At 44.9% G+C, this 24,562-nt stretch overlaps 1 protein-coding gene across 6 annotated transcripts in view; it reads left to right on the top strand.

Moving 5' to 3' along the window:
• Positions 1-24,562, top strand: part of CEP112 (centrosomal protein 112) — a 1,022,051-nt gene that overhangs the window by 976,978 nt on the left and 20,511 nt on the right. For all 6 annotated transcript variants that reach the window (XM_029599329.1, XM_029599330.1, XM_029599331.1 and 3 more), the window contains one exon: positions 17,126-17,227. In XM_029599329.1, the coding sequence (XP_029455189.1) occupies positions 17,126-17,227 (102 nt within the window). The remainder of the gene's footprint in view (positions 1-17,125; positions 17,228-24,562) is intronic.

Genomic DNA, 24,562 nt, shown 5'->3' with positions numbered 1-24,562 from the left:
AGATTGACTCTGTTCTCTGGATCTTCAAGACGCTTACGCTCACATTCCAATATTCCCACATCACCGCAAATACCTGCGTTTCCTAGTTGAACATTAATGCTTTCAGTACCGGTTTCTGCTTTTCCTTACCTGGACGACTGGCTGATCAAAAGCCATTCCAAACAAGGAGCTCTCGATGCTCTCAATCTCACTATCAATCTGCTACACTCATTGGGATTGCTCTTAAACTACCAAAAATCCCACCTGACACCATCTCACCTCCTTACTTTCATCGGAGCAGATCTAGACACCAGAGTCGCAAAGGCCTTCCTGCCCATCGATTGCACAGAGACACTCTCCAAGCTAGCTATGTCTCTGCGTACAAAGAAAACAGCCTCAGCCCATCAATTCCTAACGTTGCTGGGCCACATGGCTTCCACAGTCCACGTCACTCCTATGGCCAGGCTGGCCATGAGAATCACTCAGTTGACTTTGAAATCTCAGTGGCTCCAAGCACTGCTTTCATCCCAGATTCAAGTAACCCACCAGCTGCGATTATCGCTTCTCTGGTGGACGAACAAAGCCAACTTGCTAACAGGTCTACCCTTCCAGCAACAAGTTCCACAAGTGACTTTAACCACAGACGCATCCAACTTGGGTTGGGGAGCTCATGTGAACAATCTTCAAACCCAAGGTGCTTGGACACAGCTCGAAGCAATGTTTCAGATCAACTTCCTAGAACTTCGAGCTATATGTTATGCTCACTGGGGTAGATTTTAAAAATTTGCGCGATTGCTTACTTTTGTTCGCACACCAGGCGCGAACAAAAGTACGCTGGATTTTATAAGATACGCGCGTAGCCGCACGTATCTTATAAAATCCGAGGTCGGCGCGCGCAAGGGGGTGCACATTTGTGCAACCTGCGCGCGCCGAGCCCAGCGCGCGCTGCCTGTTCCCTCCGAGGCCGCTCCGATTTCGGAGCGGCCTCGGAAGGAACTTTCCTTCGCCCTCCCCCCACCTTCCCCTCCCTTCCCCTACCTAACCCACCCCCCCAGCCCTATCTAAACCCCCCCTTACCTTTGCTGGCAGATTTACGCCTGCTAAAAGCAGATGTAAATCTGCGCGCGCTAGCGGGCTGCTGGCGTGCCATCACCCGACCCGGGGGCTGGTCCAGAGGCCTCGACCACGCCCCCGGGCCAGCACCACGCCCCCGGGCCCACCCCCGAAACGCCGCGTCACGCCCCCGAAACACCGTGTCATTTCGGGAACGCCCCCAACACGCCCCCTCCCCGCCACTTTTACGAAGCCCTAGGACTTACACGCATCCCGGGGCTCTGCGCGCGCCGGCAGCCTATGCAAAATAGGCGCATGGCATTTAAAATCCGCCCCTCTATGCGTTCAAGGACTGCCTTTCACACAAGACTGTTCTCATACAAATTTACAACACAGTTGCAATGTGGTACTTGAACAAGCAGGGCGGCACAGGCTCTTATCTCCTCTGCCAAGAAGCCACGCAGATCTGGACCTGGCCCCTCGCACACTGCATGCATCTCCGGGCCACTTATCTTGCAGGCATACAAAACGTAGTAGCAGATCGCCTCAGTCGACAGTTCCATCCCCAAGAGTGGTCTCTGGATCCTGTGGTGATGACCTGAATCTTTCAACGCAGGGGTCAACCAATAATAGACCTCTTTGCATCCGAACTGAATCACAAAGTGGACAGATTCTGCTCCCTGCACAGGCATCAAAACATGTTATCCATGGACACCTTCGCTCGCCCCTGGAACCCAGGCCTTCTATACGCGTATCCCCCGATTCCCGCTAATAGCCAAAACTCTCGTGAAACTACAACAGGACAAAGGGTCCATGATACTCATAGCCCCGTATTGGCCTCGACAAGTATGGTTTCCCATGCTTTTCGACCTCTCGATCAGAGAACCCATTCGCCTGGGCACAGCACCCACTCTCATAACTCAGAACCAAGGCATGTTACGCCATCCAAACTTTCAGACCCTATCCTTCACAGATTGGATGTTGAAAGCTTGATCCTCCAACCGCTCAACCTTTCAACTGATGTCTCTCAAGTGCTTGTAGCTTCACGAAAGCCTTCCACACGAAAATCCTATAGTTCTAAGTGGAATAGATTTACCATATGGTGCACACAAAAAGGTATTGACCCCTTTTCCTGCCCCACTCAATCTCTATTAGACTATCTCTGGCACCTTTCAGACTCTGATCTTCAGACTTCTTCAATGAGGGTACACCTGAGTGCCATCTCAGTGTACCACAAAGGAGTTGGGAATGCCCCGGTAACAGCACAACTCCTTGTGAGTAGGTTTATGAGGGGTCTGCTACAACTCAAGCCCCCTCTACAGCCACAAGTCACTGAATGGGACCTAAATTTAGTACTTACAAGGCTCATGCACTCCCTGTTTGAGCCTTTGCACTCCTGCGATGTTAAATTTCTTACATGGAAAGTTCTCTTCCTAGTAGCCATTACATCTGCTTGAAGGGTTAGTGAGTTGCAAGCACTTGTCACATTCTAACCCTATACAAGGTTCCTACATGACCTAAATTCCTTCCCAAGGTAGTTACTGACTTCCACTTGAATCCGTCTATAGTCTTGCCCACATTTTTCCCAAGGCCTCATTCCCACCAAGGCGAGAGAGTTTTACACACCTTGGACTGTAAACGTGCACTTGCATTTTACATAGTACGCACTGCAGTCCATAGGAAATCCACCCAACTCTTTGTTTCATTTGATAAAAACAAACTGGGAGTTGCAGTGGGCAAACAAACTCTCTCCAATTGGCTAGCAGATTATATTGAATTCTGCTATGACAAAGCAGGCCTTCCTCTCCAGGGAAGAGTGAAGGCACGCTCAGTAAGAGCCATGACAACCTCAGTAGCACATTATCAGTCAATACAGATAGCTGACATCTGTAAAGCTGCAACATGGAGCTCTCTTCACACATTTGCAGCACATTACTGCCTGGACAAGGAAGGACACCAAGACTCTGCCTTTGGCCAATCCGTCTTGAAGAACTTATTTCCAGTATAATCCCAACTCCTTCCACATCCAATCTGCTGTGATTTTCAGGCTGCCTCATTTTTACCAACAGTACACCAGTTGTTGTGCCTGTTGCACAAGTTGTACGCTGTTGGTCCAAACAAATATGAGTCAGCCTGTAGCTTGCTAATCACCCATATGTGATGACTACCTTCCTGCTTGTCCTGGGAGAAAGCAGAGTTGCTTACCTGTAAGAGGTGTTCTCCCAGGACAGCAGGATGTAATCCTCACGAAATCCACCTGCCACCCCACGGAGTTGAGTCCGAAATCGTTTTATTATTTTATTTTTCGCTCGCACATTTTGCTACAAACGAGACTGAAGGGAGACCCCTGTGGCTACAGGGATTATGGCATGCTGGGCATGCTCAGTGTACCAGTCAAAAGTTCTAGAAACTTTGACAGAAAAGTTTTCCGTGATAGGGCTCTGTCCAGTGATGTCACCCCCTACATCCTGCTATCCTGGAAGATCACCTGTTATAGGTAAGCAACTCTGCTTTACGCATGTAACTCTTTTGAAAATTCACTTCATATGGCTGAATTTTCAAAAGGTGTTATGAGTATAAATAGACTTTTGAAAATTACTATGATATATGCTACTGTTACGAACATAACTTCTTTTAAAATTTTATGTGTGCAAGCTTATAGCAGACTCTTGTTCACAAGAACTAGGAAGTACAGGGAAATACTGATGCTTCCGTCTGAGTATCAATCCACACACAAATACATAGGCACTTATTCACAAACCTCCATCAGTTTCGTTCAGTCTCCATCATGTTAAATCCAAATATTCTTCATTTTGATGCACTTTTTGTATCTTAAGCTCCTGAAAGTCTCTCTATGTAGCTTAGTCTTTGGCAAAGTACCTGCAATTTTCAACATCAATCACAAGTATTCAAACACACATCCGACTTGGCTTACTTCAGTATAGATGAGCCAGGTCTTCAGCAGGAGAAAGAGAGTTTCCATGGGTGATAAATCCCCTTCCTTTTCATCAGGTGCACAGCTCTCTGCAGTAATCTCACCTCAAAGCCCTTGTGTTAGATCTGCCGCTCTATCAACACAATTTGTAATCATCTATTAGGAAATTATGAGATTTTATTTAACTTTCTCCTTGGTGAAATGATTAGTAATGCTGTATTAATAGCTTCTTTGTGTTGCATTGCATTACTAATCAGAAAGACTACGGCACAGCAGGACACCTGATTTGTAATATATCTACATATTTTGACTGAGTTGTTTTAGTTTTTAATTCTTTTTTTTTAATTGCAAACAAGGAAAGTTACCCTTGTCACTGGCAGCACAGTAAGAAATCATTCTAAGAATCAGCCCCAAGCAATCTGTCAACTGTCAGCAAAACTTCTTTCTCTTCGTCTCTTAGCACTCCAAATTCCTTTTCAGCCTCCCTGGTAATGGTTCCTGGGCTTTGTAGCAATGTTCATATTTCTACTTAACTTTCAAACATTTTTAAGTTGAAAGAAGTAATTATTTTTGCCTTTAATTCTATCATATATTAGTTGGGCACGTTATAGAGAGGGAAAGGTGACTATTATATATTTTCTTTTTTTTTTTGGGGGGGGGGGGGGGAGAAGGGGCATTCAAAGCATTCTGCTTGCATTTGAAAATTGTAATAAAGAACTATTCAATTTAGGAGAGTTCTGGACCTGAATTGAACTTAATTTTTTTACTACAGACAAAAACAAATCAATAATTTGTTCATAGAGCTTTCATTACAACAACAAAATTGTCTTCAGAGGAGAGAAAATACCCCAGTCTGCTGAAGCAACCAATTAGGAAGCTGGGTTTTATTTTATTTTCCCAACATTTCCAACTCCAAAAGCAATTTCTTGGTTCCCTAATCCTCTATTTCTCTGAGAGCACGTGTCAGCCACATCCAAGGAGCTTGCTTAATGTATAGCATTCTTCATTTACTGCTTTTTCCAGGACCCTACCTTAACTAATCTGCTGGCCCACTAGATATTTATCCTGGCATGTGAACAATACCACATAAATGTTTTAAGTACTTACAGGAACTATAACATAAATTTTTCGGTGTCACTTTTGCAATAAAATTCACGACCATCTCCTCATAGGAGTCAGATTGTTTCTACATTGCATGCAGTGCTGCAGTCCATGAAAGGCTGGGTTGACTTGGGAAGTTTGTAAACCAGTAGCATGTATCTTGGCATTCTGTGTGCTTGCACTGACCACCATAGCCTTTTGCTTTACTTCAGATGTTCAGCATTTCTTTTTTAATCTTTCAGAGGAAACTTCATTTTTAGAATTTTCCCTTTGCTAAGTGGTCCACCTCTCCAGTCTCTTCTGCAAACCAATGGAGAACTGGCATGCTTAGAAGGAAGCAGTGGAAGCTTCATTTTTTTTCTGCCCACAGATAGTAGAGTTAAGTATTTAGACAGCTAACACAGTGCTCCCTTTCTACCTTCTCAAATATGAAAGAGACCGTAATTTGAGGGGCAGCTGAAGAATCTACCCAGCTACTTTGCTGGTTGTCTTTTAACTAATCTCTCTCATGCAGGCTGCTGCGATCACTATGAATCATCTTCCCCAATGATTGGTTATCTTCAAGGCCAGTTTTAATCTATAAATCAAGCAGTGCAGAACATCGGGCTCATAAAATCCATGTCATTCCAGCTTGTTTGGAAGAGAGAGTCTTCATATTAGTGTCTAATTAGATTATATGGAAATAATATCAGGTTCTGATCAGTCACTTGACCAGGTTTATTTGGTCTTTCCTTGAAAAAAAACAGTGTAAGGCTAAATCTCTTGCACTAACACAAAAGTTTTAATGCTAGAGATCTAAAAATAAGATTTTTTTTTTTTAATTCAGAAACTAAAAGGGGTGAATTTTAAAAGAGTTGCTCATGTTAAAAGGCCCATGTATGTGAGTTTAAAAGTTTTAAAATTGGCAAATTACACCCCTATATGCATGTGTGCGAGCAACAGAACACACAAAAAAGGAACAGATCGGGACATTCGAGGTGGGGTCAACGTTTATGCATGCAAATCCTGATTTTTTTATCTTTTATTTTATTAATTTTCCAAAATATAAGCAAGATAATTCTTTGTACAAAGTAATACATGGATTCCAGCATTAAAGGATAATAAAAAAGGAAATATAAGATTATAAAGGAAACCGAATGTAACGCAGTCCCCCACCTCCAAGCAGAAAACGAAATGTGAGGTGAGGCAAAGAAATATGGGAGCATTCACAAAAGTTAACAAATGACAAAAGTTAACGGCTTTAACATAGCAATACAGTAAACAGTTTATATATACTTAAAGACCCTATATTAATTAAGACACTGGGGAAGAGGTTACTAGTCTTCAGGCCTCCAGAAAAGATTGCAGGCTAGAAAAAAAACGGAACAATCTTTATCACGCTTGATAGCGCACTTACAAGGATAACGAAGTGTAAAAGAGAAACAGATAGATTCAATTTCCTTCCTAAAGGCTAAAAAAAACCTTTCCTCCTTATTTGAGTAGTTTGAGCAAGGTCAGGAAAAATACTTACACATTGACCATTAAAAAGAGAAGAAAACTTCTAAAGTAACTACGCATTACACTGTTCTGGATGGGATGAAACGGCAAAGGACTCACACTTTCTGCAATTTGAACCTCCCTGGTCAGACCAGCCAAAGATGGTCTCGCTTCCAGCTCCTAGTTCGACATCCCCATTAAAGAAGGGGCAAAGGAGACACCCCTGCTTACCTACCACCAATTTCCAGCAAAGAAGATTGTAACCTGCAGCAGTGGTGTAACTCAAGCAAGCGACCCCTCCACCGCAGTCATGCCCAGCGCATGACTGCGCTGGGCATGACTGCGGTGGAGCATGACAGCGCTCAGCATCATCGCTGAGTGCTGCGGCGATGCTAACTATAGCAGCTCTGTGTGTGTGGGGAGGGCTTATATGTCTGGACTCATGGATTCCTCATTTGTCGGAAAATGTGCTTCTCCCACACCGTGAGACGCATCAGGATCCTCGGTTCCCTGAAGAACTGTTGCGGAAGTCGTGTAAGCGGTGATAACCTGCTGGCCCAGTAAAAGAGAGGAATCCGGAGGGAAGACCCTTACCTTCCTCTTTCGTTTGGAAGGCATTTTCCAGGAAAAAAGGTAAACAAGAAACAGAGGGTGGAACAGCAGAGCAACGCAACTTTGGCTATGCCGCCATCTTGCCTCGCAAATCCTGATTTTAAAACCAGCAAACACAGCATGCCTCAGACTGTTACCTGTGCATATTTACTTCTGTTCTTTTCTGGTCTAAGTCAGAAGATAACTCATGATAGCTAAAAACTGGCAGGGTGAGGCATTTGGGTAAACTGGGGGGCGTGCAGGCTGAAGAACCAGAGGGGTCTTGATGACCTAGAGGTAGACTGGGAAAACTGGTGGACTAAGTGATCAAACTGGTTATTTCCTTCACACACACACACGTTTTACTTGTGCGTGAAAAACTGACAAGTCCTAAAAAAAGATATGCGAATAATGTTTCCTAGCATAATTGCTTAAAATTTGGAGCATACATACACACTTACGTGCACACTTACGTGAATGATTTAAAATTCCAGGTTATGTGTACTCGTGTTCATGTTAAAGTTGCAGTCATAGGCCTGGATTCATCATGCCGCTATAAATATAGCAAAAAAACAAAAAGAATCAAAACCACATGTGAGATGATAAATATTTATGAAGGTGGAGTTACCCTCATAAATGAGCTAATAACATTATGCTTGTAATTGCATTTATGCAACAGTCACTTATATATGAAAAACAACACATTTATGTTATCAAAGTGAAAGTATATATTTGCTACAAATTTTAATCATTGGGTTCTCCAACCTTCCTTCTCTCCACGCCACCTCCTTAAAAATAATGAATTATTATACTGATTATTATTTCCAAAAACTTGAAAAAAGACACTTATCATTAACTGTTCCGGCACTGGTATAATGCCCATATGTCGCCCGACACAGCGCGTTTCGTTGCCTTCCACAGGGGCCTTAATCAATGTACTTTATTCTACGAAATAAAACAAAATCTAAGTTACAAGTGCCCACATTTGGATAACTAATATCAGAACAAGTATTTCACTCAATACATACGTGTCTTTTCAAAAGGAAGGCAACGAAACATGCACTGTGACGGGCAACGTATGGACATTATACCAGTGCATACCTCAATGTACGCGCGCCCTTCCCAGCTTTTTAAAATTTGCGTAGCTCCCACACAGCCCACTTAAGCACATAAGTGGCCATTTTTGCACGTTGAAGGTTTTTAAAATCTACCTATTAACTTTGATCTTATATATATGTATATATACTGTATATATATCTATATATGGATATATAAATACATATATATCTTCATAATTTTTATATTGTCAGGACAGTAATACATGTCCTTGGCAGACAAACTCACATATACTATACTGTGCCTTAGATTATAAATGGGTCTTTAGAAGCAGCTCACAAAAGTTATTTAAAGATAAAACTTCTTTAAAATCCTACAGTGAGTTTGAATATCCAACTGATCTTGACCTTGCTGCATTAGAAAAATAATGTCAAGAAGGAAGCGGTAACATTTGGTAGATGCCCCAAATCGTGAAATTGCTCTAGAAGTGATCGATTGTTTTGAGGAGCAAATTCTTTTTCTGCCTCAGAGTAATACTTCCACAGCTGAGTTGGAAAAATGACAGTGAAAACAACCTTGAATCGTTATACAACCGAGTATAACATACTGCTATTGAAGGGCAATGGGAAGAGTTGCTCTCTACTACCAGCCCTCTCCCAGAATACCTGAGATGAGACCAGATTAAATAAAAGATAGTAACACAGTAAATGGCTTGATCAATATTGGGCAGCTTCTCTCATGGTAAAATAATTAGGGCTTCTCCTTAGAGCCACACTTCCAGATCTGACTACCTAATGTACTTTAGTGATTAGAGGGCTGTACCTATCTGCATATGGAAAGTTAGAATCAGTTGATTCAACTATATCTTTAAGCTGTCCATTTCTTCCCCCCGCCACAACCTACACCAAGATGATTTCCTCTGGCCAGTTTTGCCAGGTAATTAAAATCTTCCTACTGACAGAGTGCTGCAAAAAAAAGAAAAAAAAAATGTTTCAAAGGATGAGCCCTTCAGTGTTCCTCATGAGCAGGAAATACCATTGGTGCATGGGATTGTCTTCTTCTCTCCTTTGTGGTTTAAACCATCACTTTCCTTACCCTAATGGCCATGAGATCCATATGTAGGCCCCTATACTACAGTGGGCTGTAGTGCCAGTAAGCCATTGGCAGGTCCGACTGAATTTTTCTCCAGAGCTAAAACAAAAAAACTTTAGTTAAACCTTTCACTTTCATATATAATATAAGATTGATGACCAACTAAGACAGTCGTGTTCACTCCCAGGCCTTGAAGGCCACCAGCAGGTCTGATTTTCAGGATGTCCCTAATGAATATGCATGAGATAGATTTGCATGCACCTGCCTCCACTATAATGCAGATCTGTCTTATGAATGTTCTTGAAGAATATCTTGAAAACCTAACCTGTTGGCAGCCTTTGAGGGCTGGAAGTAAATACCATGTCACTAGGAACTACTTAAGCTGGAGCAGGGCTAGAGAAAGGATCCACCTTCTCCCCTCCCTTGCTGATCAGCAGTAATAAGAGGAGAGTAGAGGTGCCTCCGGCCACACCCTCCTCCTCCTCTGCTGCCTGGTCCAGCTGCCTCTTTGAACTCCACAGCTGTACAGAGTCCCATCAGGTTCAAAGCAGCAGTCGGGCCCAGAGTTGCAGAAGTGGAGGATGTGGCTGATGCACCTGCTGCTCTTGCTCTCCTCCTCCTCCTGCCTGACCTGGCACTGGATCTACCCCAGCGATTCTGTGTGAAGGGCCAGGACAGTCCATGGCCCTGGTAGCCCACCTCATTCTGCTACCTAGGTATAGTCACCATTTTCTTTTAGATGTACTTTTTTCTGTTACTGTATTTGCATCTAGTGTGAATATTTTAAAATATTATCATCAGGCGAAATTTTCAAAAAGCCCTAATAGTTGTAGACTACAGGGGAACTATTAACATGCAACTGTACGCACATTTTCAAAGAGAAACTCTGCATTGTTACTTTTCGAAAATTAGCAAGTGCAAAGTCCACATGCTAAAAATATCCATGTATTTATTACATGGATTTGTTACTCACTCTCTCTCCCAGAGTGCTTGGAACGAGGTACAGGATTGCTGAATAATTTGCATACATAATAAAGAAACGTACTACTTCATCATGGCGCCCGCTGTTTATGTGGGCGGCCAAGTGGGGGCAAAAGAGGTAAGGGTAGATTTGAATGGAGTGTTCGTGCCCTGTTTTCCTCCCCTGACCTTTATCCCCAGTGCTAAAAAAGTACGCACTATGGAAGCCCTTGCGTAATTTTAACTGTTTGGAGGAGAGTGATTTTCGGCTAAGCCATTTTGCCCTGGTAACTCGCTGTTTACCCCCACGTAAACGACTTTGAATATTGTCCTCATTGTGTCTGTAGAGCCCTGCTAGCATGAATGCGTCCAGCCTCATTTACTGGACATGCTCATTTAGCTCTCAGATCCGGACAGTCTGTATCTCATTCTATTTAAGGATAGAGCCATCAAAGCGCTGTCCGGAAACACAAGATGGCATCATTATTTTCAGGACTCTGTTTATTTCCCTTGGATTTTCGGAGCGCTGCTGTCCATATTGTTGCACTTGTCATGCACATCGGTAACAATTTACTAACCAGTCTTATGCTTGACATCTCGCTTTTCAGTTAAATTCCAAACAGATGTGAACAGAAAGCCAGAAACTATAATTCATAGAAATGAAAATCTTTCATTTACTTTATAGCTTATTAAAAAAGTGCCAACCTGTTCCCCAGTAGGGCCCGATTTTGAGCCAGAGGGCAAAGGTAGCCAGATGTTAAGTCGCATTTGTCCAGGTAAAAATGTTGCTGAAGATCCAAATAAGATTACCTACAGTTTAGGAAGAAGATGAAAGCATAGTCAGACCTATGGGTGAAATCGGTTTTGCATGAACTGCTTATTTGTGTTCTGTATTTAATGTTTGTTTTAATCTCTGTTTTTTCTGAATGTATTTACCGTGGTCTGCGATGATCAGTGTTTCATTGGAATTTGTAAACATAAATTTGGATTGTCCTGCCTTTTGTGCAGACAATACTGGTCCACACATATTTAGCCTGAGACCATTTGATATGGTGCTGTCTGGCTAAATTCGCCAGCTCACCCCTTGGCTCATCTCTGACTTGGTCCCCTTTTTATGTAGTAACTTTGTCCACACAACAATTTTTTGCGGACAAAGTTACCCAAACGGGGGATTTTTTTTTAAGAGCAAAGATTTATGCAAGTAAAGGTTGATTTTACCTGCATATATCTAAAGATCCGCTTCATAGAAAATTTGCATTTCTTAAATCTTTCATCAATGAAATAGTTTTAACCTGAAGAACATACTTTAGATGGTGTATTGAAAGGGAGTGCCAGAAATCATAATCTCTATAGAAATTGCTGTCTTCTTCATTGCACATTACAGCTTTTATGTTCAAAAAGAAGTCATTCCCTCGTTTCTGAAAATAGGGCTGTATTGTCATCTATTCTTGTAACTTTCAGAAATCCTCGTGGCTGGGATACTGTGCTCTAGTTTTTTAGTTAATACAGTGGGCTTGTTGATGAACTTCTGATCAGTCACATATAATATACGCAGTAAATCTTGCTTCTTTATTTAGGGTCCAATTCGCTGAGTCCCTTCCTCCCTCCATAGACACAGTGTGAGAGAAAAGTTCTAGTGATCGGGTCCTTGTTTTGTTTTTTTCCTAAGTACTTTCCAAATTTCTTCAGTCATAATAAAAGTGGGATTAATCTCAGAACCATATAACAATCTGAAAATTCTAATTTAAAAATCAATACTTAAGAGTATTGCTACAGATTTTTTTTTTATGAACTGGCATGCAGAACAGGCTTGATTAATGGGAATACATTAGCAGTACTTAATGCTAAAGATCATTCACAAGCATTGTGGTTTCAACTAATATGCATTTGTTTAAATTCAAGACTAATAGGATCATAAATGCAAAATACAGATAAATTAAACTCATAAGAAAGAGGAGACCTGAATAGAATATTATAGTATCAATCAAGCTGCTGAATGGCCCTTGGCACTGGTTACTGGTTCATATGCTTGTTAATGAAAAGATGAGGTATTTTCCTTCCAGCCTCACCATTCACTAAGTGACTATTAACCATTTGAGAGAAAGTACTTTAATCTTTCTTATGGTTGATTGGGAAGCAGATAACTCAGCTACAGCATTATTTAATTGCAATTTTTTATTTTATTTGTGTCTTATAGTTGTTGCCCTTGGTCTCTTGATAAGTGTGCAGACGTTCTAACATGAAATCTGATTATTTGATAAAACAGCTGATCATTCTCTGTAACAGCAAAGGACAAGGATAACTTTTCCATCCCGTATCTTCCTACCAGTGATGTAGCCACTGGTGAGCCTGGGTGGGCAGGGACCCACCCAGTTTGGGCCCTGGTCCACCCAACCAGCAGAGGCCTGTTGGAGCAATGCTGTTGTGGGATCCCAGCCCCGCAAAGATGAAGAGGAAGGCCGGAGCTGCAAGGCTGCTGCGGGATCCCATCCCCGCAATGGCAAAGAGGAAGGCCGGAGCTGCAAGGCCACCATGGGATCCCATCCCCAAGGCGGCGAAGAGGAGGGCCGGAGCTGCAGTGCCATTATGGGATCCCATCCCCACGATGGCAAAGAGGAAGGCCGGAGCTGCAAGACAACTGTGCGATTCTATCCCCACAGCGGCAGAAGTAGGACTTTGGTTGTGTGACTTGTGCCTAATGAAAAGGCCCTGCGTGCATGTGGGTGAGAATGGGAGCTTGAATGTGTGTATGTGTGGGTGAGAAAGGGACCTTGAATATGTGTATATGTGAGTTAGAATGGAAGCTTGAATGAATGTATGTATGTAGGTTAGAATGGGAGCTTGAATGTGTGTGCATGTGGGTTAGAATGGGAGCTTGAATGTGTGTATGTGTGGGTGAAAATGGGAGCTTGAATGTGTATGTATGTGGGTGAAAATGAGAGCTTGAATGTGTGTATATGTGTGAGAATGGGAGTTTGTATGTTTATGGGTGAGAATGGGAGCCTGGGTGTGTGTTTGGTGAGAATTGGAGCTTGAATGTGCATATGTGGATTAGAATGGGAGCTTGAATGTGTGTATTTGTGGGTGAGAATGGGAGCTTGAATGTGTTTGAGTGGGTTAGAATGAGAGCTTGAATGTGCGAATGTGTGGGTGAGAATGGGAGCTTGAAGTGCATATGTGGGTGAAAATGGGAGCTTGAATGTGTGTATAAGGGTGAGAATGGGAGTCTGGGTGTGTGTGTGGATGAGAATGGTAGCTTGAATGTGGGTGAGAATGGAAGCTTGAATGTGTGCATATGGGTAAGAATGAGAACCTGGGTGTGCGTCTGTGTGTGCATAAAAATGAGAGCCTGGGGGTGTGTGAAAGAGTGAGAACTTGTGTGTGTGAGTGAGTCTGAGAGAAAGCATGTGTGTGTGTGTGTGTGAGAGACAGGATGGAAAGAAGACAGTAGGAGAAGAGAGGCACTGAAAAGGAATTAGGAAATGAGCAACAAGGGAAAAAGAGACCAGGACCAACTGATTAGAAAAATACAAAAATCAGACAACAAAGGTAAAAAAAATATATATATTGAGATTTTAGCAATTTGAATATGCCTTCTTTGAGAATGTGCATTTCTTATATTTTTGTATTTTGCTTTCTCTTCAGTATTCCACTGTTCAGAGTCTAGTTTCTCAGGCTTTTTATTTTGGTTTTGTCTGAATGCTTCTGTTTCTAATTTGTAGTCTCTTATTTCTATATTAGGTAAAGGTCGGGCTCTGTTTTGCCTGTGTGTGTGTGACTGAAATCTGCTCGCATGTAGTTTATCTGTAGTAGTAGTCCAGCTTGTTTTGTTATTCCAGTAGGTGATGTATTAATGTTCTAGGGCCCAATGTAGTCTCTGCATTGCTGCTTTTTCACAATGCAGGCAGTGGAAAGGCAACTTCTATACCCTCCACCCCCCCCCCGGAAATTAATTTATTCCAAAGGCTCATGCAGCTGAATATTCGATAACAGTAGTTTTATTGTATGGATAAATGAATGGCCGCAGCCCATATGAATTACACTAACAAGCAATAAATAAATTTAACAACAAGCAACATTAGCATAATAAACAACACTGTAAAACTTTGTTAACTTAACTACAAATTAACTCTTAGGGCCAGATTTTAAAAACTTCGCTCGGGGGTAGATTTGTGCGCGCAACCCGGCGTGTACAAATCTACTCCCAATTTTATAACATGCGCGCGCAGCCGCACGCATGTTATAAAATTCAGGGTTGGCGCGCGCAAGGGGGTGCACAATTGTGCAACTTGCGCGTGCTGAGCCGTGCAGCCTTCCTTTATTCCCTCTGAAGCCGCTCCGAAATCGGAGCGGCCTCAGAGGAAATTTTCCTTCCCCTCCCTTTCCCTACCTAACCTGCCCCCCCAGACCTATCTAAAACCCTCCCCTTACCTTTGTCGTATAAGTTGCGCCTGCCTCCGGGCAGGCATAGATTGCGTGTGCCTCAGCCCACAATCCCGGACACAGCGGCAAATGGCCGCTGTGCCTGGAGGCTCCGGCCCTGCCCCCGCCCCGGACCGCCACACCCCGCCCCCTTCCCGCACCCTTTTTTAAAGCCCCGGGACATACGCGCCTACCAGGGCTTGCATGCGTCGCCAAGCCTATGCAAAATAGGCTCGGTGCACACAGGAGCGGGTTTTCGGGGTTACGTGCGTAATCCTTTGAAAATCAGCCCCTAAGTGACCAGCGCTGCCCCCGCTAACAAGTGCTACCCATATAATTCCGCTGAGGCGCATGCACATCCCCCGGCCGTAGAAGCCGGGGGATGTGCATGCCACTGACCCCCTGGCCATCGAAGCCACAGCGTCATTGCCAGGGACCTGACCGTAGAAGTCAGGGTCGTTTGGTCCAAGCGCCTCAGCATTCCTCCTGTCCCTCACCCCTCTTGGCTGTCGAAGCATCGAGAGTCTGTGTTGGGCCGCTGGCCCCCGGGCCGTGCCCTACGTAACATAAATGCGGGGGTGTCGCTTTGTTGGTCACCACGCGCCGCCAAGGGCTGCAACAGGTTCCTAAACCCACTCTAGCTAAACTGTGGGAGGGTGGGAGGGAAACGAAACCCACCCGGCAGTGCCTGGCCGAAAAGGGGGTCGCACACGCCGTGCCTCCCCTTTTCTACCCAGGCACCGCCCGCCGGGCCAGCCTCCTCCCATCCCCACTCCGACTTCCTGCTCCCACCAGCCGTGCCTTCCCGCCCACATTGTGCCCTGCTCCCCAATGGAGACGCGGGCTCTTAAGCTTGCTGTTATTTGAGTCCTGAGAGTCTGTGCTGTGACTGTATGGTATGGCAAGGTTCTAGATGTCTCTTTCTTTGCAGGAGTTCGTGTTACTTCACAAAAAAGCAGTGGAGGGATCTTTTTTGCTGAGGTGACACCAGAATTTGAATATTTTCTTTTTCCTGGTATTTGTCATGTGAATTGTTCTAGCTCTGCTCTGCACCTGTTTTGATGATTAATGATATTTTATTGCAGTTATGAAGATTTCTGGTTTTCTGCAAAGAGGATTCATGAAAGAATGCATTGATATTTTGTTTTATTACATGATTGGTTGCATCTGTTTGTTTTCTTTGCTTTTTACATGATATACTTATGCATTTCTAAACTGCAATAAAGCTAAAACAAATTAATATAGATTAATAAGAAATTCTTAATGCTGGTAAGTGCTTGAAATAATTGAGGTAAAATGTTTTAAAGTTTCATGATTGATGCATAACGGCTGTTGCTAAGTACTTGGAAAGTCATTGTAGGGTGCAGTATATGGCATTATTTGTCAGTAAGAAGACAGCTAGTAGGACTCAGACCTGCATACCTACAGCCCACCCATGTTAACCTTATGCTCAACCAAAAAATCAATTCTAGCTTCGCCACTGCTACCTCCCACTGTTTTTCTTTATTTTTTTTTTTGGGGGGGGGCAGGTGGGGTTGACAGTTTCTTCCTGCTCCTTTGGGCTTACAGGAAAGGGGGGGCAGGAGGAGAGTTACTGTTTTACAGGGGGGTTTGGAGAACTAAGGAACTGGGGGGACATCATTGCACAGCATCTTCATTTTTTTTTTTTGATGGGGCTGCCTCAATTGGTGGCCCTGGGGTGAGTGGGGGAGGTCCTAATAAGATCCCCAGTTATTTTTTGGGGGTGCCATGTTGGCCCATAGGGTCCTTTAAATCCACTGCAGGAGCATTAGGACCCACGTCAGGGTCTCGGTGCTCCCAGCTGTATTATTTTATTTTGCATGAGCTGCTTTGCATGGATTTGCAAATTCATGCATGCAAATACCATGCAAAGCAGCTCATTGTAATAGGGGCAAGTTTCTGGCCTAAAAATTGCACAATATCACACAAAATATGCTGTTTAATGAGTGTTATAGCTCTATCGCGCCTTGATAGGTTGAATAAGTAGCTCCACCCTAGAATGCTCCATTCACTTAGCTGGCTAACTATTTAGCTGATAAATACTTATCCAACTAAGTGGCGACTGCTGAATACAGCCGAATATTGAAACTGCACCACTTGGCCAGATAAGTCCAAATTTATCCAGCTAAGTAGCACTGAATTTCGAGTTCATAGAATTTTTTACATTAATAACACAGGCTTGTTTAAGCCTGTTAACAATAGACTTATGATAGATAATGCACTTTAGTAATTGGCCCCAAAGTACTGAATATTTTTTTTTACATTAATGCAGAATTAATTCTCAGTTACAGATACACTTTCTACTTAATTGTTTCTGTTCATTTGTCACTTGGTCAATAATAAAAAAAAAAAGCTGTCAACGTCATTAAAGAGTTTTTGAAATCCAGTAACATAAAAATGTGAGATTCTTGTAAAGCTGCCTTTTTCTTTCCCTTCCAGATAACCCAGATTCGGCAGACTTACGAAATGAAACTCAAAGGTCTAATGCCAATGTCCTTGAGACAAGAGCTGGAAGACACTATTTCTTCCTTAAAATCCCAGGTAATGTGCTGAAGACATGCGGCGTGTGCATGACCAGGGCAGAATACCTATAGAATGGATTCATTTCAGGGAAATCTCACTATTGTTCGATGTAGTGTTCATGTGAAACTCTAGATTCGTGTAAGGCAAAATCGAAAAGCTTTTGCATATTAATATGCAGTAGGTTTAATATTAGCAGTAAGACAAAGTTGGAGGGTAATTGTAGATCGCTGAACATAGCGGTAAAGTCTGCCCATGCGCATACTTGACTATTAATTTTCATAGTGATTTCACGCACATAAAATCACTTTCAAAATGCCGGGGGTAAAAACCCTTAGTGCGTGCATGAGTTACACTCGGGGAAATTATACCAGCTTCTGGCAGTGCGTTAACTTCTACTGGCAAACGTTTGCAGAGACTTTTGAAAATCCAAAAGTCTGCACCTACGTCCTAGCTCTGCCCCACCTGGAATGACTACCGCGAGTGCATGTAAAAGTGCACATGCAGTCGGGTTATGTGCACACTTTTACACGTATACCTCCAAGGGCCATTTATGTGCATAAAATCAGGTTTGAAAATTACGCCTAGGGATGGTAATTTTGATACTGGTGCACGGGCACAAGTGTAAGCATGTGTGCCGGCTCGTGCCAAAGGATATGGCCATTTTATAATATATGTACGTGTCTGTGCCCGTGTTATAAAAGAGGCTGAACGTGCATACACATGCAAACAATTTTATATGGATGTGCATGCAAACACCACCTCTACCGTGTGAGCGGGGGACTTTTGTAAGGGACACCTGCTGACGCCTTTTAGTTTTCCACGTTCCTTCCCAGTTTGCCCAGTTAAGGGCTAGGACTTCCAAACCTCCCTAGGTTATTGCCCTCCCTTCCCCCCTGCTAGTCCCAACCCTTGACTAGCCTACTTTATTTTGTTTTATTACTTACACACCATCCATAGCAGAAGTAAAGTTACGCACAGGGGTCCCCGGCACATGCCTGGGTACGTAAATACTTATGGGCACATTTCACGTTCAAGTCCCGGAACGCCCATGGTCCCCACCCTCGCCTCGCCAGACCACGCCCATGCCCCACTCCTTTGGTCTCTCTCCCTTGTGTGCGCAGCGGGAGATTCACGCGTCGCGTGGGCAACTTTTAAAATCCGCTCGGCATGCACCAGCCGGACATCCTCGCGTATCTCCCGGTTTTGGCACATTGTGGGATTTTAAAGTTCTTTATTAATGCAGAGGTGCAGTCCAGCGAACATAGTGAAGTTATTTTTACAGTTTGCAGAGTCCATAAGTTGCTCTATATCCTGGCGTATGTATTCACATATTTTGCATTAATGTTTTTGGCCCAGTAGTTTCTTCCTGCTTCCACTCAATTGGAAATGGCAACTGTTGGCCAGTGGAGCCACGAGCCTTCATTCACAACTACCCAGTGTTTTTACCCCCTCACAGCTCTGGTTAACCTCAGCTAGGGGCAGGGCCGGCGGGAGGTATCAGGCAGTCTAGGCGGCCACCTAGGGTGCCATAAGTTGGCGGGGTGCCATAGGTCAACAGGAGGGTGGCATTTTCCTTTTTTTTTTTTTTTAAAGCAAAGGAGTTGGGCAGCATTTCTGAAAGTGAAAGAGTCGTGCACTGGGACCCAGAGGTCGGCGAGGTCTTGGAATGGAGTTCTGGCGACAAGGGTAGTGTGCACCTCAGTGAGGGAGGGTGAAAGAGAGTGAGGTCACGTGATGGGGCGATGACGTGACCACCTAAGGCAACAAGGCGGCCCTCCCACCGACACTGGCTTAGGGGCCACAAGCTGCTGCTCCTTCAGGAACCCAGTTCGTGTGGCCATTGGGTGATGGCTGACGCACCCTTCCCTTGCCTCTGCCATCCTCCCTTCCCATCCCCAAGGGGCTTTTGAATGCTACCTGCAGCATCTCTAGCCCCGGCTGGCTTGGGGAGCAGGCGCCCGACCCTGGAATAGAGTCTAGGCTTTCCACGTGGCAGTACTCAGACCTTGTCACAGAGCCACCGGGCCAGCAGCCGAGCCCTGTCTTCACTTATATAATATTTGTATTTATCTTCTACCAGTTGTAGAGAAAGCCTTTTGGCAGCGTACAGAACAGGATCAACAGCATAATCCCTAACAAGGGAACACAATGGGAGAAACAAAGAGAACCAGCAGATGAGAGGCCAAGAAAATAAACCAAATTAAACTGTAAAGAAAACAAATGTTTAACTGTGACCGTAATGATGCCAACATCCTGCAGTTACCATCTCACTATGATTTGCCATTTAATCAGACCACTGAAAACTGGCTAAATATTCTGAAGAGCTCAGCATTGTGATTTAGTAAATGTTGAAGCCCAAAAAGCACCCTTCCAGTCCAACTTCCACCATTCACCGTATGATTGTATATAACCTTCTAAGGCTGAAAACCGACTTCTGAGAAGGGACCTTGGAAACTGGCAGCACTTATTGGTGCTATTTAAAAGAAATTGAAGCTTAGGTGCCAGGAAGCATTCCAATGGCCTTCCCGTCCTTTTTAGCATTTAGGCTGTTCCACAAGCAGATTTGGTGCCATATTCCCACTTGGAGAATGGTGCATAGTAGGGATGTGAATCGTTTTCCATATCGTCTTAACGATAGAAATCGTGTGGCAGGGCAAGAAAATCGTCTTAGGCACGATTTTTGTTAAAAAATCGTTAAAAATCGTTTTTTCCGATTAGTGCGCACTAACTCAAGTTAGTGCGCACTAACGGGAGTTAGTGCGCACTAACTGGGAGTTAGTGCGCACTAACTGAAAATGATACAATTTGACACTTTTCAGGTCAGTTAAGGTCAGTTTAGGAATGAATATGTATTCCTATTGGCTGCCCTCTTATTTATTCATGTTACCAAGTTTCCTACTGACAGTATATGGGGGATGGGAAATGGAAACAGTTGGTAGCTTGACAAAACAAGTAATGTGATCAGTCAATCTGACTAGAACTTGTGCCCTAACCCTGATACCAGGGGTATTGTGATCTTCCTGCACACAGTAGGGATGTGAATCGTTTTAGGACGATTAAAATTATCGTCCGATAATTTTAATATCGTCTTAAACCGTTATGGAACACAATACAATAGAGATTCTAACGATTTATCGTTATAAATCGTTAGAATCGTGAGCCGGCACACTAAAACCCCCTAAAACCCACCCCGACCCTTTAAATTAAATCCCCCACCGTCCCGAACCCCCCCCCAAATGACTTAAATAACCTGCGAGTCCAGCGGCGGTCCGGAACGGCAGCGGTCCGGAACGGGCTCCTGCTCCTGAATCTTGTTGTCTTCAGCCAAAATGGCGCCGAAAAATGGCGGCGGCCATAGACGAACACGATTGGACGGCAGGAGGTCCTTCCGGACCCCCGCTGGACTTTTGGCAAGTCTCGTGGGGGTCAGGAGGCCCCCCACAAGCTGGCCAAAAGTTCCTGGAGGTCCAGCGGGGGTCAGGGAGCGATTTCCCGCCGCGAATCGTTTTCGTACGGAAAATGGCGCCGGCAGGAGATCGACTGCAGGAGGTCGTTCAGCGAGGGTTCCGGCGCCTCGCTGAACGACCTCCTGCAGTCGATCTCCTGCCGGCGCCATTTTCCGTACGAAAACGATTCGCGGCGGGAAATCGCTCCCTGACCCCCGCTGGACCTCCAAGAACTTTTAGCCAGCTTGTGGGGGGCCTCCTGACCCCCACGAGACTTGCCAAAAGTCCAGCGGGGGTCCGGAAGGACCTCCTGCCGTCCAATCGTGTTCGTCTATGGCCGCCGCCATTTTTCGGCGCCATTTTGGAAAATGGCGACGGCTGAAGACAACAAGATTCAGGAGCAGGAGCCCGTTCCGGACCGCTGCCGTTCCGGACCGCCGCTGGACCCGCAGGTTATTTAAGTCATTTGGGGGGGGGGTTCGGGAGGGTGGGGGATTTAATTTAAAGGGTCGGGGGTGGGTTTTAGGGGGTTTTAATGTGCCGGTTTTGCGATTTTACGATTTTTCACGATTTTTCACGATATTTTACCCCCCCAAACGGCAACAATACGATTCCCTCCCCCTCCCAGCCGAAATCGATCGTTAAGACGATCGAGGACACGATTCACATCTCTAGCACACAGTGCCCTATCCCTATTAATACCAGGAGTGTTGTGATCTTCCTGCACACAGTGCCCTAACCCTGGCACCAGGGGTGTTGTGATCTTCCTGCACACAGTGCCCTATCCCTATTAATACCAGGAGTGTTGTGATCTTCCTGCACAGTGCCCTAACCCTGGCACCAGGGGTGTTGTGATCTTCCTGCACACAGTGCCCTATCCCTATTCATACCAGGAGTGTTGTGATCTTCCTGCACACAGTGCCCTAACCCTGACACCAGGGGTGTTGTGATCTTCCTGCACACAGTGCCCTAACCCTGGCACCAGGGGTGTTGTGATCTTCCTGCACACAGTGCCCTATCCCTATTCATACCAGGAGTGTTGTGATCTTCCTGCACACAGTGCCCTAACCCTGACACCAGGGGTGTTGTGATCTTCCTGCACACAGTGCCCTATCCCTATTAATACCAGGAGTGTTGTGATCTTCTTGCACACAGTGCCCTAACCCTGGCACCAGGGGTGTTGTGATCTTCATGTACACAGTGCCCTATCCCTATTAATACCAGGAGTGTTGTGATCTTCCTGCACACAGTGCCCTATCCCTAATACCAGGGGTGTTGTGATCTTCCTGCACACAGTGCCCTATTCCTGATACTGGGGGTGTTGTGATCTTCCTGCACGCAGTGCCCTATTCCTGATACCGGGGGTGTTGTGATCTTCTTGCACACATCCCGGTATCAGGGATAGGGCACTGCATGCAGGAAGATCACAACACTCCTGGTATTAATAGGGATAGGGCACTGCATGCAGGAAGATCACAACACTCCTGGTATTAATAGGGATAGGGCACTGCATGCAGGAAGATCACAACACCCCTGGTATCAGGGATAGGGCACTGTGTGCAGGAAGATCACAATACCCCGGAGGAGTGAGGGTCAGGCAGCTCCCCCCTGTCTGTGAAGCCAGCCTCTCACTAGTAATGCAGGGAGGGAGCTGTCTCAGACTTCACCATCCTTCCCCCCCCCCCCCCCTCACCCACACACCATTCACTAGCTGGGACATGGGGGAAGTCAGGAGTGAGGGTCAGGCAGCTCCCCCCTGTCTGTGAAGCCAGCCTCTCACTAGTAATGCAGGGAGGGAGCTGTCTCAGACTTCACCATCCACCCCCCCCCCCCCACCCACACACCATTCACTAGCTGGGACATGGGGGAAGTCAGGAGTGAGGGTCAGGCAGCTACCCCCTGTCTGTGAAGCCAGCCTCTCACTAGTAATGCAGGGAGGGAGCTGTCTCAGACTTCACCATCCCCCCCCCCCCCCTCACCCACACACCATTCACTAGCTGGGACATGGAGGAAGTCAGGAGTGAGGGTCAGGCAGCTCCCCCCTGTCTGTGAAGCCAGCCTCTCACTAGTAATGCAGGGAGGGAGCTGTCTCAGACTTCACCATCCTCCCCCCCCCCCCCTCACCCACACACCATTCACTAGCTGGGACATGGGGGAAGTCAGGAGTGAGGGTCAGGCAGCTCCCCCCCTGTCTGTGAAGCCAGCCTCTCACTAGTAATGCAGGGAGGGAGCTGTCTCAGACTGGTATCAGGGATAGGGCACTGAGTGCAGGAAGATCACAACACCCCTGGTGCCAGGGTTAGGGCACTGTGTGCAGGAAGATCACAACACTCCTGGTATTAATAGGGTTAGGGCACTGTGTGCAGGAAGATCACAACACTCCTGGTATTAATAGGGATAGGGCACTGTGTGCAGGAAGATCACAACACCCCTGGTGCCAGGGTTAGGGCACTGTGTGTGCAGGAAGATCACAACACTCCTGGTATTAATAGGGATAGGGCACTGTAAGAGATGACTGTAGTAGATTGAATAAAGATCTGATGTTTCTGCTCTCCTCACACCAAACAAAAGCAACACACAAGCAGAGAAGCCCTTCTTACAAAGCTGAGCTAGTGAGTTAAGTAGGAGGAAAAGTAAACATACTGGTGCCAGTGTGGCTACTTAAAAAATACACTTACCAACAATCAATTACATATATTTGAACTGTGTACAGTTCCAGCCAGGACCACCTTTCTAAAATGCACAGTGATTGGCAAATTCAACATGCACTAGCATTTCAGGTGCCTGCTAACAAAAATAATAAACAAACAAGTTCTAGTCACATGAGTGCTGATCATCACATTACTTTTTTTGTCAAGCTTCCAACTGTTTCCATTTCACATCCCCCCAACCATTACCTCAGTGTTAACCTTGGTAACATCAATAGATAAGAGCACAGCCAGCCAATAGGAATACATATTCATTCCTAAGTGACCTTTACTGACCTGGGAAGTGTGAACACTTTGTTTCATTTTCTGTTGGTGTTCGTGAGTTTCCAGTTCCATTTCCCATCCCCCCAACCATCACCTCAGTGGTAACCTTGGTAACATCAATAGATAAGAGGGCAGCCAGCCAATATGAACACATATTCATTCCTAACTGACCTTCAGTGACCTGGAAAGTGTTTATTTGTATCATTTTCAGTTAGTGCGCACTAACTCCCGTTAGTGCGCACTAACTGGGAGTTAGTGCGCACTAACACGATTTAACGATTTTTAACGATAAATCGTTAGAATTTCTATTGTATCGTGTTCTATAACGATTTAAGACGATATTAACATTATCGGACGATAATTTTAATCGTTGAAAAACGATTCACATCCCTAGTGCATAGAAACATAGAAACATAGAAATGACGGCAGAAGAAGACCAAATGGCCCATCTAGTCTGCCCAGCAAGCTTCACACATATTTTCTCTCATACTTATCTGTTTCTCTTAGCTCTTGGTTCTATTTCCCTTCCACCCCCACCTTTAATGTAGAGAGCAGTGATGGAGCTGCATCCAAGTGAAATATCTAGCTTGATTCGTTAGGGGTAGTAGCCGCCGCAATAAGCAAGCTGCACCCATGCTTATTTGTTTTACCCAGACTATGTTATTAGCCCTTATTGGTTGTTTTTCTTCTCCCCTGCCGTTGAAGCAGGGAGCTATGCTGGATATGTGTGATGTATAAGTCTTCTCCCATGCCGTTGAAGCAGAGAGCCATGCTGGATGTGCATCGAAAGTGAAGTATCAGGCACATTTGGTTTGGGGTAGTAACCGCCGTAACAAGCCAGCTACTCCCCGCTTTGTGAGTGCGAACCCTCTTTTCTTCTCCCCTGCCGTTGAAGCAGAGAACTTTGCTGTATATGCATTGAAAGTGAAGTATCA

Source organism: Rhinatrema bivittatum, chromosome 4 (assembly GCF_901001135.1).
Source record: "Rhinatrema bivittatum chromosome 4, aRhiBiv1.1, whole genome shotgun sequence".
NCBI lineage: Eukaryota > Metazoa > Chordata > Amphibia > Gymnophiona > Rhinatrematidae > Rhinatrema > Rhinatrema bivittatum.
The sequence above is the reverse complement of the archived record's forward strand: the minus strand, read 5'-3'. Positions and strand labels throughout refer to the sequence as shown.